The following is a 15,442-nucleotide window of genomic DNA, read 5'->3' on the forward strand; positions in this document are numbered from 1 at the left end:
AAAAAAAGTAAATTTGAAAAATCTAAAAATAAATTAACTAAAATTGGGCAGGTAAGTAAGTCCAATTAACACATATGTCTACCAAAAGTATTCCATTTTTCTTTTACCATATCATTTTCACAGTTTAATCTTCCCAGCATCTTCTCACACGCCACTGTCTCCATCATCTGTGTTTTCCACATACTCAGTGTGGGGCTTGTGGTTCCTTCCAACACCTCAGAATAGTCCGTGCACATGTTATTAGGAAAGTTTAATATTCTAAAACAATATTTGTCCAACAGAGGTACCACCATTCTGTCTCCAAGGAGACATAGTCTTGCTGATCTGGGAAGTTCACAATTTAATGATTTACTCATACATTCTATAACTTTTTCCCATAAGGGGAGGATCTTAGAGCATTCCCATAATGCATGCATAAAAGTGCCCCTTTCTACCCCACACTTCCAGCATAGATCATTATTAATTAGTCCCATTCTGTTAAGTCTTGGTGGTGTAAAATAATATCTATTGATTAATTTATACTGAATAAATTTGCCTCTAGCTTCTCTTATGTATTCTTCGGTGTTGGAAAGAATCCCCCCCATATTTTTTCATCCAGTGTACAAGACAGATCATTCTCCCATACCTTCTTGAGATTACTACAACCATTATTATTTGTCCAGGGACACATATCATACCATCTTGAAGCCTTATGATGTATTTTGGGTAAATATAAGTAGCATTCAATTGGACTTCTGTCCTGACCAACAGTAACCACCTTTTTAACACAGTGTCTAATTTGTAAGTACTTCCAAATTTACAGCACATTTAAGTGGAATTTATTCCCCAACATACAGCACTGCACCTACAGAATATATTCTGATTTCCCGGCTAACTTATAACTCAGATTTGTCTTCATAGTATCACGAAGCATGTCTGGTAAACTCACCTTTTTATGTTTTTCTTGTAGGGTTCCGATGGTCAGCCTGGAGCCAAGGGAGAGATGGGAGAATCTGGACAGAAGGGAGACGCTGGTGCCCCTGGACCTCAAGGACCATCTGGTGCACCTGGGCCATCAGTGAGTGCCATTTTGTTGTTTTTTTCTTGCTGCCAAGCGGTGCATCGTGGTTTTAATTTGGTCTTAATTGAGAATAAAAAAAGGCTTAAACCAAAACAATGGATGCCTGCAGCTTTGTGAGGTTTTTATTTTAATTTACATGAAGGTTATGAAGACAGCAGAGGTGTCTTCAGTATTCACATTCATTACTCAGGTAGAAGTATAGATACTAGAGTTTAAAAATACTCCTGTAGAAGTTGAAGTATCAACTCAAGTTTTTTACTCAAGTAAAAGTATGAAAGTACTGGTTTCAAAACTACTTAAAGTATAAAAGTAAAAGTAATGTAAGGGGGAAAAAAGCCATTAAGTACAAAAGCCATTGAAAATGAATGCATCTTAGTATAATGCAAATATATTAAAGAAGCATATATGTGTACTATTGAGCATTAACATGTGTTTCAGAGAGCAGGAGATATGATGACTAGTTGCCTATAAGTATTGTAATGGTGCAAAAAGTCAAACTTCAGAGGCATGTTATCATTTATCCTAACCTTTATTGGAATGTACATCCAAGTTTAGTTGCAGGAATCTGAGGGAACGGATGTAAGAACAAAACTGGACAAGAACATCTGAAACAACCACAACCAAATTCACTCTATCCGGATGGAGCAATTTAACTGGATAGTTTTTATTAAAGGCTGAAATGAAATAGAGTAACGAGGCTGTTTTTAAAATGTAAGGAGTAAAAAGTACAGATAATTGCATGAAAATGTAAGGAGTAAAAGTAAAAAGTCGTCTGAAAAATAATTACTCCAGTGAAGTATAGATAACCAAAATTTCTACTTAAGTAAGGTAACGAAGTATTTGTACTTAGTTACTTGACACCTCTGGAAGACAGACAGACAACGATTTGCAAAAAAGAGATGTTTTGACTAGGACATATCAGCAAAAAAGAAAACCTTTCTCTCTCTCTGTTGAATATTTGTGCTTTTAAAAGAGTCAGAGTGACAGTCGTCAGTGTTTGTGCCACATCAGGAACAAAGAGAACTAGCTGAGCCAGACAACTGTACGTGAAACAAAAAGCAAAGGTCAGACTAACACATTTTCTTTTTTTAGGGTCCGACGGGTGTTTCTGGACCCAAAGGTGCTCGTGGTGCTCAGGGACCTCCTGTAAGTGGCCTTTGAAAATGCTTTCATCTGTATACAAATCTCTCACTTTTCAGTTTCTTCGAAAATATTGGATGTATAAAATATTGCAGCATATGCTGCAACCTCTTTTTTTCTAAAGTTATTTTTGGCCTTACTTGAGTCACTTCTTCTCTGTTAGGGTGCCACTGGTTTCCCTGGAGCCGCTGGCCGAGTTGGACCCCCCGGCCCCAATGTGAGTTCGGTGTCCTGATAACTTAATCCTACAGCCTGCATCGATGCAATTGAGTTTATATTTAAATATATACCCATTTTTGTTGTAAACATTGCAAGATGAGAAATGGAAAAACTTCAGGTATCAGCAAAGGTTTAAGCTGCAAGCCAGAACCAAGCTGCAGTTTAACAGCTACAGGAATGCTTCTCTAAATCCCACTTGATGTTTTTGTCACATCGGAAGCACCTGCTCTCACCGTTTCAGAATTCGCACCTTTCCAGAGCTGTTAGTCTGACACAGCAGGAGTTTTCTATCAATAGTTTTACAAACCTGCCAAAAGGAAGTGCAAGGCATGATATGCCCGGCTGTGTAACGGCTAATGGATACAGTATGTGTCAGACGCTGATAAGATGGTTTAACTTTTGTTAAATGTGGGCAGAGATGTCATAAATAGGATTGCATGATAGTTTTTGGCAATATGTGCAATAAGATATTTTATTGAATAATGCTGTTCCCGTGTCCTGACGACTCTCAGGGTAATCCTGGACCGTCTGGTCCCGCCGGCCCTCCTGGTAAAGACGGACCCAAGGGCGTGAGAGGAGACGGTGGTCCCCCAGGCCGGCAGGGCGACGCCGGGCTCCGCGGTGCTGCTGGGACCCCCGGGGAGAAGGGAGATGCTGGAGAGGACGGTCCTCCTGTGAGTTTTTCATCCTGCGGTCACACTCCTCCACATAACACCCTCACCCCGGCTTTTAAATGAATCGTAACTTCATGATCCTGTTGGAAATCCCCCCCCCCCTGTCCCTCGAGTAGGGATGGGCGGTATGGACTAAAAAATGTATCACGATAATTTCTGGCATTTATTCCGATAACGATAAAAATAGCGATAAAAAAAATACCAATTCAACTCCACCTTTGTAACTATAAATCTATCACCACATTCAGTCTTTGGAGCCCCCAAAACACTGCTCTAAAAGATACTAAATACTACTGAACTACACCAATTAAATTGAATTGATCCTTTTTTCTTTCTTTCTTTCTTTCTTTCTTTCTTTCTTTCTTTCTTTCTTTCTTTCTTTCTTTCTTTCTTTCTTTCTTTCTTTCTTTCTTTCTTTCTTTCTTTCTTTCTTTCTTTCTTTCTTTCTTTCTTTCTTTCTTTCTTGTTTTCTTTCTTTCTTTCTTTCTTTCTTTCTTTTTTTCTTTCTTTCTGGCTCATTTCTTTCTTTCTTTCTTTCTTTTTGGCTCATTTCTTTCTTTCTTTCTTTCTTTCTTTCTTTCTTTCTTTCTTTCTTTCATTCTTTTTTTCTTCCAGGCTCATTTCTTTCTTTCTTTTGGCTCATTTCTTTCTTTCTTTCTTTCTTTCTTTCTTTCTTTCTTTCTTTCTTTCTTTCTTTCTTTCTGGCTCATTTCTTTCTTTCTTTCTTTCTTTCTTTCTTTCTTTCTTTCTTTCTTTCTTTCTTTCTTTCTTTCTTTCTTTCTTTCTTTCTTTCTTTCTGGCTCATTTCTTTCTTTCTTTCTTTCTTTCTTTCTTTCTTTCTTTCTTTCTTTCTCCTTTCTTTCTGGCTCATTTCCTTCCTTCCTTCCTTCCTTCCTTCCTTCCTTCCTTCCTTCCTTCCTTCCTTCACGTACGTTGTGCGTGGATTCAACACAGAACCATAAATCAGCTTTACACAAAAACTTCATCAACAGGAATTAATCGTTTTTACCGTGAGATGACAAATTCTTACCGTGGGGAATTTTTTTGACGGTTTATCGTGAACGGTAAAATATCGGCCATTCCTACTGCGGTCACACTCCTCCACATCACACCCTCACCCCGGCTTTTAAATAAATCGTAACTTCATGATCCTGTTGGAAACCCCCCCTCCTGTCCCCACTTACCACTAACCGAGGCTTGTAGATTCTGGTTTAATCACTGTTAAAAGCCTGGACACGGAAAACCAAAATGATTAATTGTGTTGGTCTGTTACATTTCTGCTGCTTTTGTGTATCTCTGTCACCCAGAGAGCCAATTTTATCAGTAACGGACACACTCTCCATTAATACACAGAGCTGTCAGTGTCCATCACTGACTGTAATAGCAGACCAAGACGTATGACAGCACAGGCCAGCACAATCTAGTCACAGTCTGATGACGAGAGCCCAGGCTTTTACCTCTACCCTCAGAGCTGCACACACACACACACACACACACACACACACACACACACACACACACACACACACACACACACACACACACACACACACACACATGCACGGGTGTTAGAAACATCATGAGCCACTGCCAGATAATGACATCCTGCGTTAGCAGTGATAGCCTACTGGAACAATAATATACTGTAGCTGCCACAGAGCCCTCCTTCCTATAGATTGGTCCCTGTATATGAAATGAAATCCTGCATCAGAACATAGGAGTGTTGGTCTGCTGAAGGGTTTTCTCAGCTGTCACACGCAGGTGTTCATTGGTTTCAGGGCAGAGGAGGCCGAGGTGAGAATGGTGTAGAGACAGGAGAGGGGATGGACAGATCTGTGTCAAAATGTGTGACTGTGATAATAAAATCTCAACTGTAGCTAGAAATATGGGATATAAGCCCAGAGGTGGGTAGTAACAAGTTACATTTACTCCGTTACATTTACTTTAGTACGTTTTGGGAAATGTTGTACTTTTAGGAGTAGTTTTGAATCACTATACTTTTTACTTTTACTTGAGTAGATTTGTGAAGAAGAAACTGTTACTCTTACTCCGCTACATTAGGCTACGTTGAGCTGTTACTTTTCTTTTATCCCTTTTATCCACGTACGCGTCAATCTCGTGACATCACTGGGTGATTCTTTGGGAAAAATGTTTGTTTTTGCATGTTTTGTCACATTTACACAGACTCAAACACACACAGAGTTTCTATGAGTTCATGTTTGTTCTAGTTCTGCCTGGTTAAAAAAGAAAAGTACAAAGACTTGAAATTTTGTGCTACTTGTGCTTAATTTATTTTTTATTCTGTTATTATTTTATTTATTTTATTATTTATTAAAGCACTTGAATATACTTTTTGATTATTTTAATTTACGCTTTTTTTATTTTTTATTAATTTGAATTAATTTTATTATTTTATTGATTTAATTTTCCAGAAGATGATTATTTTGTACTTTTGTCTGTTTGAATGGTTGTGTTAAAAAAATAAATCAGACGTAACTCAACAGTTACTCAGTACTTGAGTAGTTTTTTCACCAAGTACTTTTTTACTTTTACTCAAGTAATTATTTGGATGACTACTTTTTACTTCTACTTGAGTCATATTATTCTGAAGTAACAGTACTTTTACTTGAGTAAAATTTTTTGGCTACTCTACCCACCTCTGTATATGGCTAAAAAAATAAAAATACTAAACTGTGTTTCTGCTCCCAGGGTCCCCCAGGTCCCTCCGGTCCTCAAGGATTGGGTGGTCAGCGTGGTATCGTCGGTCTGCCTGGACAGCGAGGTGAAAGAGGTTTCCCTGGTCTTCCCGGGCCTTCTGTAAGTAACAAAATTTATCTTACTCAATTCATTATTATTGCAAATCCTCATTACTGATAAAGCTGTTATAAAATTATTTTCTAGCAAATGACTAATTAGTTCCAAAACTTGCGGCATGTCTGTCAGAGTTTCCAACAGGCCGAGGTGTCATCTTCAAATAGTTTGTTTTGCACAACAGTAATCAAGATGACACGTCTAATATTATAAATCAGTTGGTCAGTTTATTAAAAAAAAGAGTTTGTCAAGTCTTAATATCCTGTGTTTTTGTTTTCTTTCCTTTGTGGATTTGCAGCTTTCTTCACACAATGTCTTTGTGTAAGAAAAGCTGAAATAATCAGCTGTAAAGTCTGTCCAACAAATAAAACAAGTTAATAATACATTTAATTACATTTCTCTTCTCATAAAATCCAGTGATTTCATCTTTATATGTAAATATTCATCAAATCATTAACTGATTCTCAAAAAAAACGACAACAGCAACAGCTGAAGACACGCAAAAAACGTATGAACATTTGTTGTTAGTTGCAACCTGACACAACAATATGCTAGAGTAGAAACAGGAAAAGAAAAAAATAGAGAGTCTAAAAATCTGCGATGGACTAGTGGCTCGTCCAGGGTGAACCCTTGCCTGTCACCTGAAAATTAACTGGGATTGGCTCCAGCAGATCCCCCGTGACCCTGCAAAGGATAAAGCGGGTATAGAAAATGGATGGGTGGATGGAGTCTGAAAATCACATCTTTGGCTTTATCAAAGTCTCATATCTCAGGGTAAAACATAAAACGCTGTACTATAATAGGCGTGAGCAAAGTAGAGTATCTTTTTACCTCTGATAAAAGTGCAGACGAATTTGAGACCATATTTCAATGCAAGTTCATCTGCCATGAAACATTTAATTTTTTGGACCGTGCCCAGCCTCAAATTCAGCCGTCACTCAGCTGCACATCAGTGGCAGAGTTATTATCGTTCACGAAAATGAACGAAATAACGAAAAGTAAAATTGAAAAACCAATTTCGTTAACTGAACTAAATAAAAACGAAAATTAAAAGACAAAAACGATAACTAACTGAAACTATATTGCGCTTTTAGAAAACTAACTAAAACGAACTGAAATTATAGATATAATTTCCTCTGTTTTCGTCCCTGTCAATATAAGCCTCTTGGTATGATCAATTTATTCCACTCTGGCCGTTTATCTCCAACTGGCAGCTACGGCACCTTAACGTCTCACGGTCAGTGACGTCAAAACTAAAACTAAAACTAATAAAAACTAAACTAAAACTAAGCATTTTTGAAAATATTAAAATGAATAAAAACTAACAAACCCACACTAAAAACGAATTAAAACTAACTGAATCGAAGGAGAAAAAGTCAAAACGAAATAAAACTAAACTAAAATTAAAAATTCAAAACTATTATAACCCTGATCAGTGGAGTTGACTCGTACACTTAGGGCCTGATTTACTAAGATCCTAAATAAAGAGTACTAAATTGCGTGTGCACTGAAAAAGTTTGCACGTGCTGTTGTTGTGTGTTTTGCGGGTGATCAACTAAGAATGCTCGCGCAATTGATAACAGGTGAAAACCGCAGTATTTAAATGAGGTGTTGCGCATCTTACGGTTTGCGCCATGGAGAGTCTGGATGGAAAGCAGGATAGTCGCAAGCGCAAAATGAAATTTGACGAGTTGGAGTTAGAGATATTAGTGGAAGAGGCAAATAAACACATTCATGAACTACAGCGAAGAAATTTAAACATTACCAAAAGAAACGCAATATCGGAGAAAATATGCGATAGAATAAATGCAGTTGGTAAGACAAAAAGAACGGCAGATGAGGTTAAAAGAAGGTGGCAAGATATAAGGCGAAGAACTAAAGAAAAAGTGGCCTTTAATAAAACTTAATAAAACTAAAAGCAACCATTTTTAAAATAGCATGCAGCAGAATAAAGACTCTCTCTCTGCGTATTCTTTGATTTTGGCGATGTCGCCTCCTTGCCACAATAACAGCAGCCATCGGTGCGTAATGCTGGGCAGATTAGCACCTTCCTTTCGAACGTATTAAATACAGATGCAATCACAATCCCTGCAATTACTTTCAGGCTTGGTAAATCTCATTGCGTGTGGTAAATGCATTTGCATTTTCCCCTCCCAGTATTTAGCGCTTTCTGGCAGGTACGCCCCATATTGATTATTCATCATGGCAAAAGTACTAAATGAACAGCGTGTGCTATTTTGCTCATTTGAGAGGCGCAGTCGTCTTTGCACGCTGTTAGTAGATCAGCTTGCACATTGGTTTGCGGGTGATGTCAAGTTTGCACACGTTTTTACGCACGCAAACCTTTAGTAAATCAGGCCCTTATTATGTTATTGTGTTAAATGTATTCATCCACATGTGTAGCAACATTTAAACATCACTATGATTTTCACTTATGAACATAGCTGGTTTGTTCAGTAATGTTTTTCCTACCTAACTGAAGTGATCGTCAAGTCAACCCTAATGCGGAATTAGCATCTAATTACGGCTTCTCTTACTGTGACACACCAGTGGGAGATTCAGATATAAATATTAGTTTCAGGTACACACATTAATGGAAAAATTATCAAATTAAATAGCTTGAACTCATGTAAATATTAAATGGATGTAAAATATGTATAAAATTAAAAAGACGATTAAGAAAGAAAAAATGTCAAGGGCTTAACGTGATCCGTGTCATAGCAGCCTCCTTCACTCTGAACTGCTCTTTTTTACATTTCAACTCTACAGTCTAGGGCTGGGTGATATGGACCAAAAGTCATATCTCGATATTTTCTAGCTGAATGGCGAAACTCGATATATATCGATATTTTTTCTGTGCCATAATTGGGGTTTCCCCCAAAGCATTATAGCATAGCATCTCTGTTAGCTTCATTTTTTTCTGAGGCAAACCCTTAAAAAAACAGTCAGTTTTAATATAAAGCCTCGTGCCAAATGTCACACAGGTACCTTTATTAACAGAGGTCTGCACAATATCAAAATGTATAAAACAAATGAAATACAAATAAACTTCCTGCATATATAGAATAAAAATGCTTCTTGAATAAAATAAAACAAATATCCCTTTCCTGCATAACAATTAAATTAAAATACACTGTGCAATTAATACAATGTAGACGGTAACAGGCAGACTTTTCCACTGAGGTTGACAGTTGTGCAAATAACAAAACATTTGTGCAAATCTCAAATAAAACATTCAAGTCATTTTTTTACAAAATAAGCTATATCAAAATCATGAAAAAAAAAATGTTAAAAAAAATAAATAAAAAATTTAAATCGATATAAGTGATATTGTCTCGTACCATATCGCGTTTGAAAATATATCGATATATATTAAAATCTCGATAGATCGCCCAGCCCTATCTACAGCTATAAAATTTTAAGAATGTTTTTTCCACTGTGTGACAAAGTCTATCCAGAAACATATGGACATGTAAAGCACATGACCATCACGGCCACATGAAGACACAAAGGCAGGCATGTGTCCAGTCACATATGCTGGAGATGATACCATCCCTTCAGTCAGCGCTATAATAAATATTCATGAATCCGTCCTGCGAGCATGATGCTAAAAGTTCTGTCACTGAGTGAAGTGAAAGTGGAAAAGCAGCAGATTGACTCTGGACCGACTCTGTCTTTGCCCTGATTTGATCAAAGTAAAAGCCTCTTTCATGACCCGTGGCTTTTGTTCTTGGGATTCCAGCTGATGTGCAGCATTGCATATGACAAGGCGCTGGCCCTTACATCTCACAGTATTTGATATGTGACAGGGGCCATGTTCCCTACTTACACAATCTCAGTGGTCATGTCCTTACTATTCATTATTCATCGGTTCGTGAGGAAGGAGACGCCAAGAAATCAGCAGTGACACCAAACTCACGAAGGGATGGGCTCAAAATAACTGACTGAACTGCAGATTCGGTTTCTATCCTGTTTGGGAGCTTACTTAATGCCATTGTGCACCAAGTGATCAAAACTGACATTGTTTTTCACAGTATGCAATGTCAAGTATCATTAAAGGATAAATTCTGCCATCTGACAGTTTGAAGTCACTCATTCTTATCTGGTTTGAGCAAAGAGGAATTAACAGAATGACTGAACAGACTGAATGAACAAACCATCCCCGGATCGTCGCTGGTTGTTGCATCTGTCTTTCAACCAACAAAAACCAGAAGGAAGTGTATCCAGTACCACTGATCAGTGTTGTTTTCTAGATGGATTTGATCTATTTTATTAATTCACAATTATAGTTACTTATGATTAGCATCTACTAGGGCTGTGCGATTTTGGACAAAAATAAAGTCTCAATTTTTTTATCTGAAAACCCGATTTTCGATTTCGACTTCGATTTAGATTTTTTTGGTAAAACTACAAAAGACAATGGAATAAATGGTTTCAAATATTCTTTATTTTTAAAGAAAAATAGCAAACAAATTTCCCTATTGGGAATGAAGTGCAATTGAAAGATACTTTAAATCCTCCTTGAGTTTATTAAAGTGACATTTACAATTTTCTTGACCAAACAAAGATGACTAGACGAGCTCTGTCTGTAATGCAGCCAGCTGCAAAAAAGGAAAATCGATTTTCCGATTTTCCTTTTTTTAACATCGTCTTGATTAATAAATCCGATTTAGATTTAAAATCGATTAATCGCACAGCCCTAGCATCTACGTGTTTCAATCACGAGTGTGGTGAAAACTACATAATTCATTTAGACATTGAATTTTCAAGCCATTCTGCCCAGTCGATGAGGAGGATGTCATTGCTGAGTTACGCCAACGTTGCCACTAAAATACTTTCCTCCTATTGAATACTTACTGTATCTGCATTCAACATCTGCTCACAAACAGCTCAATATATCTGCAAAAGTCTCTCACTCAGACTGAACAAACATTTCAAGTTCAGAAACTTCAGAAAATCAGACTGAACATCCAATTGGTCATTTGTGTGATGTTACAGTGTGATGGATTTTGTTACAGTCTAATAAATGGTTTTCTGCTCTCCTTTCAGGGTGAGCCTGGAAAGCAGGGAGCCGCTGGAGGTCCTGGAGACCGTGGACCCCCTGGACCTGTTGGACCCCCTGGACTCACCGGACCTGCGGGAGAACCTGGCAGAGAGGTCAGAAAATGACCGAGCTGCTTTCACAGTCACAACTGTCACACCTACGGTCCAGGGACTCTCACCCATTTTATTCCCATCACTGAAATAGGAGAACCTTAGATATACAGCACTATTTGCATCACATTTATAATTACACTGTTTTATATGATTGATTTTTGATGGAACTTTTTATTTACGTGTCATGCACATGACGTGCCCAGCCCGAGGGGGCTTACAAGACACCAAAAAAAGAAAAAGGAACATAAAGCAAATGAAAGCAGACCCTGTACCAATTAAACATATAAACAATCTTGACGCTTTATCCAGGCTTCAGAAACTAAATGAGCCAACTTAAAAACATTGAAGTTAAACAACCCGTCCATTCTATCATCGTCAGAGCACCAGAACATTTCTGGGTTTTTAACAGACATTTCAGTAAATAATGGAGTTCTCAGTTCATCATACAGAGGGCAATATAACAAAAAATGTGATTCACTTTCCACTTCATTAATTTCACATAATTCACACAACCTTTCATCTTCGGGAATGTTTTTAAATCTGCCGACTTCCAGATTCAAGGGAAGGATTCCTGTTCTCAGCTGAGCCATTAAAGACCTTTGATTTCTTGTTAGGTTTGCTTTAACATAAGGTTCAGGGCCATAATTGAGCTTGATTTGGATGTATGTTCGTAATTTGGGTTTAAACAAAATCTCATTTAACCATTTTGTCTCAAATAAAGCAAATAACTTATCACTAATTGAAGTTATTGAACAGTTTAAGTTATTACTATACATACACTGTAATCCAACCTCTTCAAATAATGCAAATATTTCTTTAGCCCATAGCGAGCCATTTCATTTACTCCAAATAAAAACTTTCTTATTGATCCTGTCTTCTGGCATATTAAGTAAACATTCCACAATCTAATCATCTCACATTTACGTCTTATGGAACCAGGAAGCCAACCCATGTCACCTTGAACGGCCAGAATCGGAGCAAATTTATGAACACCCAAGAAACAGCGAGCAGCTCCGTTCTCTATAGAATCTGCAATCTTAGATAATAAATAATGATTATAAATGTGTATAATTGTAGCGCGCTTCATTAAGCAGATGATTCGTACTTACTGCAACATCTGGTTCGGTTGAGGTGGAAACTGTCAATGATCGATGTTGTTCTCTCGTCTGACAGGGCACCCCTGGATCTGACGGGCCTCCTGGCAGAGACGGCTCCACTGGAATCAAGGTGAAAAACACAAGCTGCACATGGACAAATGATTTATGATGTGTGACATCACGGTGTTGCTCTCTGAGCATCTCTCACGATCAGTCTTTAAACAATGCTCCATCCAATAATGGAACTGTTGACTGCAACGTCCTGAGCATATTAATACTGTTGGTCCTGAATTTGCAACAATACACCATTCAAGTCTTATAACCGTTGTTTTTTGTGTTTTTCTGGCCTGATGGAATTAATCAGTTTAACTACGGAAGAGTATTAGGGCCAGACAGGAGAAAAATAAGAATAATATTTTGGAGGAGGAAGGTTTTTTTTTCATTATGCACTTCGAGAAAAAAGTCGAAATGTCGAGAAAAAAGACGAAATGTCGAGAATAATGTTGAAGTACAATTTCGAGAAAAAAAGTCGAAATGTATTTCAACTTTATTCTCGAGGTCCCGACTTTATTCACGAAATTTCAACTTTATTCATTTTAGGGAAATGTTAATGTTAATGTTGAAATTCTATTTCAACATTAATCTTGACATTTCAACTTTATTCTCGTAATTTCGACTTTATTCACGAAATTGTATTTCAACTTTATTCTCGAAATTCCAACTTTATTCACAAAATTTCGACTTTATTCTTGAAATTGTATTTCAACATTATTCTCGACATTTCGACTTTTTCTCGAAATAGTATTTCAACATTAATCTCGACATTTCAACTTTTTTCTCGACATTTCGACTTTTTTCTTGAAGTGCACAATAAAAAAAAAAATCTTCCCCTCTCAAATATTTTTCTCCTGCATGGCCCTAATACTCTTCCGTAGTTTAACACCTAGAATACAATTCAGTTCTCTTTTTCTCAAAATCCAATAGTCTTTCTTTTTACTGCTCCTATAACTCAACAAACATGACTTATTTTTGTTATCAGTGTGCATGAGTCATTGTGGAGTTAATGTAGTCCCTTTTCTTCAAGCTATTTCCTTTTCCTTGAGTTCAGTCTGTCATTAAATTTTGATTAAATATTTAGCAGTTTATGTGTATATCTAGAAGAAATACCGATTCTGTAATCATGTGAAAAACAATGCTCCTGTTTCTTCCCTGTTGACGCTGCTGTGATGTGTTTGCTGCAGGGTGATCGCGGAGCCACTGGTCCTCTAGGAGCTCCTGGAGCTCCTGGTGCTCCAGGGGCCAACGGCCCAGTCGGTCCCACTGGCAAACAGGGAGACAGAGGAGAGCCTGTGAGTAAACTGAATGTTCCTTCAAAAACAATGTTTTATTAGTGGGTTTTTTTCCCCTCAGTGGCAGGATACATACAAGGTGGATCGTGTCACCGGAAATTAACATAATATGATCATTTTCAGTTTTTCAGTATTGTCTGATGTAAAATACAGAGGATGTCTCAAGTTTGTCCTTGCAGTCTGACCTGCTTTTTTTATTTACATTTTATTTATTTATTTATTTATTTATTTATTTATTTATTTATTTATTTATTTATTTATTTATTTATTTATTTCATTGATAAAATAAAACAACAAACAATTTAATATCAATCAATCAATCAATCAATCAATTCGTATTTATTTCGAGCAATAAAACATAACATAAGTGACCTGCGTGCAACATAAAATTAAACAAATACCTTTTATCAGGTGCAAGTTCAAAATACAAATTAACTCGTTAACACTCGAAAGGGAGTGGGAAGAAGAAAACTTATTTAATCCCACCCCTAAATTCACACACATTGTGGCTGCGAAATGCAGATGCATTTAATATAAACACGAACGTTCCTAAATTGTGAATGAAAGGGAGCAGAAAGAAGAAGAATCTTATTTAATCTGCCCCTTTTTCCCAAGAAATCAATTTACAAAGAACGTATAAAAAAAAGTCACATTCCTTTTTAGTTCCCAAGTTACAATTCAGTTAATACCATTCAACAACAACAAACAATGTTTATACCTTTCATGACACTTGGTATGTCAATCAAACGTAACTAACATATTTCATTATATTTCCTTAACATACAGGCTTTAATTGTTCTTTTGAATGTAATGTTTGATTTGGATTCTTTGTTTTCTTTGTTCAGATTGTTCCATAAACTGATTCCTTTCACAGAAACACAACGTTCCATCAATTTAGTCCTGAATCTTGGTTTTTTAAAGATCTCTGTTCCTTTTAAGTTATACTTGCTTTCTCCTTTTTCAAATCTTTTCTGAATGTTGATTGGTAAAGTTTTCTTATGAGCTTTAAACATAATTTGCAGAATACTATAATCTACTAATTCATGAAAGTTCAACAATTTTAACTGAAGGAGTAACACTTATTCATTTATTTTATTTAAAGCTGTCAAAAATTATACACTAGAAGACAATTAAACCTTTAAAGTAGTGATGAATAGTTACGCAGCTTCATCCTCATCTTGCAAAAGTCTTTCACTCGGACGTCAGAGTGAACAGACATTTCAAACCCAGGAATGTGTGATTATAATCTGCTTTAAAAGATCTGAAGTTAATATGATAACTTTTTCCCTGCATAATCTCTGTCATTTCTTGTTTTTCAGGGTGCACAAGGACCTTCTGGACCCTCGGGACCAGCTGGAGCCAGAGGGATGCCCGTACGTATCCTGCAAGGAGAGCCTGAATTGATTTCAGGCCTTTACAAACATTAGTTAACACAGACTTCGCTTTGCAGAGAAAGGTCAGACAAAATGTTTTCTGCCTGTTCATAGGGACCACAAGGACCCCGCGGTGACAAGGGTGAGGGTGGAGAGAACGGTGAGAGAGGACAAAAGGGACATAGAGGTTTCACTGGTCTGCAGGGTCTCCCCGGACCCCCGGTAAGAAGCCAAAATGACTGTAAATGCTCAAAAAATCACAGGAACACTTCACATCAAAAATACCATAAAAAAAGTACCGTATTTTCTGGACTATAAGCTGCACCTGCATATAAGCCGCATCCGCTCTAGTTAAAAAAAAAGATATGCAAGCCGCAGATATTTATGTTGTTAGATTAGATATTTACTACATGTACAGAAAGATTTTGAACTGTAAATGATGTACATGTTTGTACCGAAATAGATCCTTTCCTAACAGTGTCTTTTAACACGACAGCAACTTTACTGATTAAAGCGGGACAGAACCAAGATAAAATAACCAAATCTGCTTCTACCTACTTCT

General features: G+C 37.0%; 1 protein-coding gene across 2 annotated transcripts in view; it reads left to right on the forward strand.

Moving 5' to 3' along the window:
- Nucleotides 1-15,442, forward strand: part of col2a1b (collagen, type II, alpha 1b) — a 91,558-nt gene that overhangs the window by 67,076 nt on the left and 9,040 nt on the right. For both annotated transcript variants that reach the window (XM_061726707.1, XM_061726708.1), the window contains 10 exons: nucleotides 950-1,057; nucleotides 2,153-2,206; nucleotides 2,364-2,417; nucleotides 2,932-3,093; nucleotides 5,803-5,910; nucleotides 10,954-11,061; nucleotides 12,235-12,288; nucleotides 13,400-13,507; nucleotides 14,827-14,880; nucleotides 14,995-15,102. In XM_061726707.1, the coding sequence (XP_061582691.1) occupies nucleotides 950-1,057; nucleotides 2,153-2,206; nucleotides 2,364-2,417; nucleotides 2,932-3,093; nucleotides 5,803-5,910; nucleotides 10,954-11,061; nucleotides 12,235-12,288; nucleotides 13,400-13,507; nucleotides 14,827-14,880; nucleotides 14,995-15,102 (918 nt within the window). The remainder of the gene's footprint in view (nucleotides 1-949; nucleotides 1,058-2,152; nucleotides 2,207-2,363; nucleotides 2,418-2,931; nucleotides 3,094-5,802; nucleotides 5,911-10,953; nucleotides 11,062-12,234; nucleotides 12,289-13,399; nucleotides 13,508-14,826; nucleotides 14,881-14,994; nucleotides 15,103-15,442) is intronic.

This window comes from Cololabis saira, chromosome 8 (genome assembly GCF_033807715.1).
Source record: "Cololabis saira isolate AMF1-May2022 chromosome 8, fColSai1.1, whole genome shotgun sequence".
In the NCBI taxonomy this organism is placed as follows: Eukaryota; Metazoa; Chordata; class Actinopteri; order Beloniformes; family Belonidae; genus Cololabis; species Cololabis saira.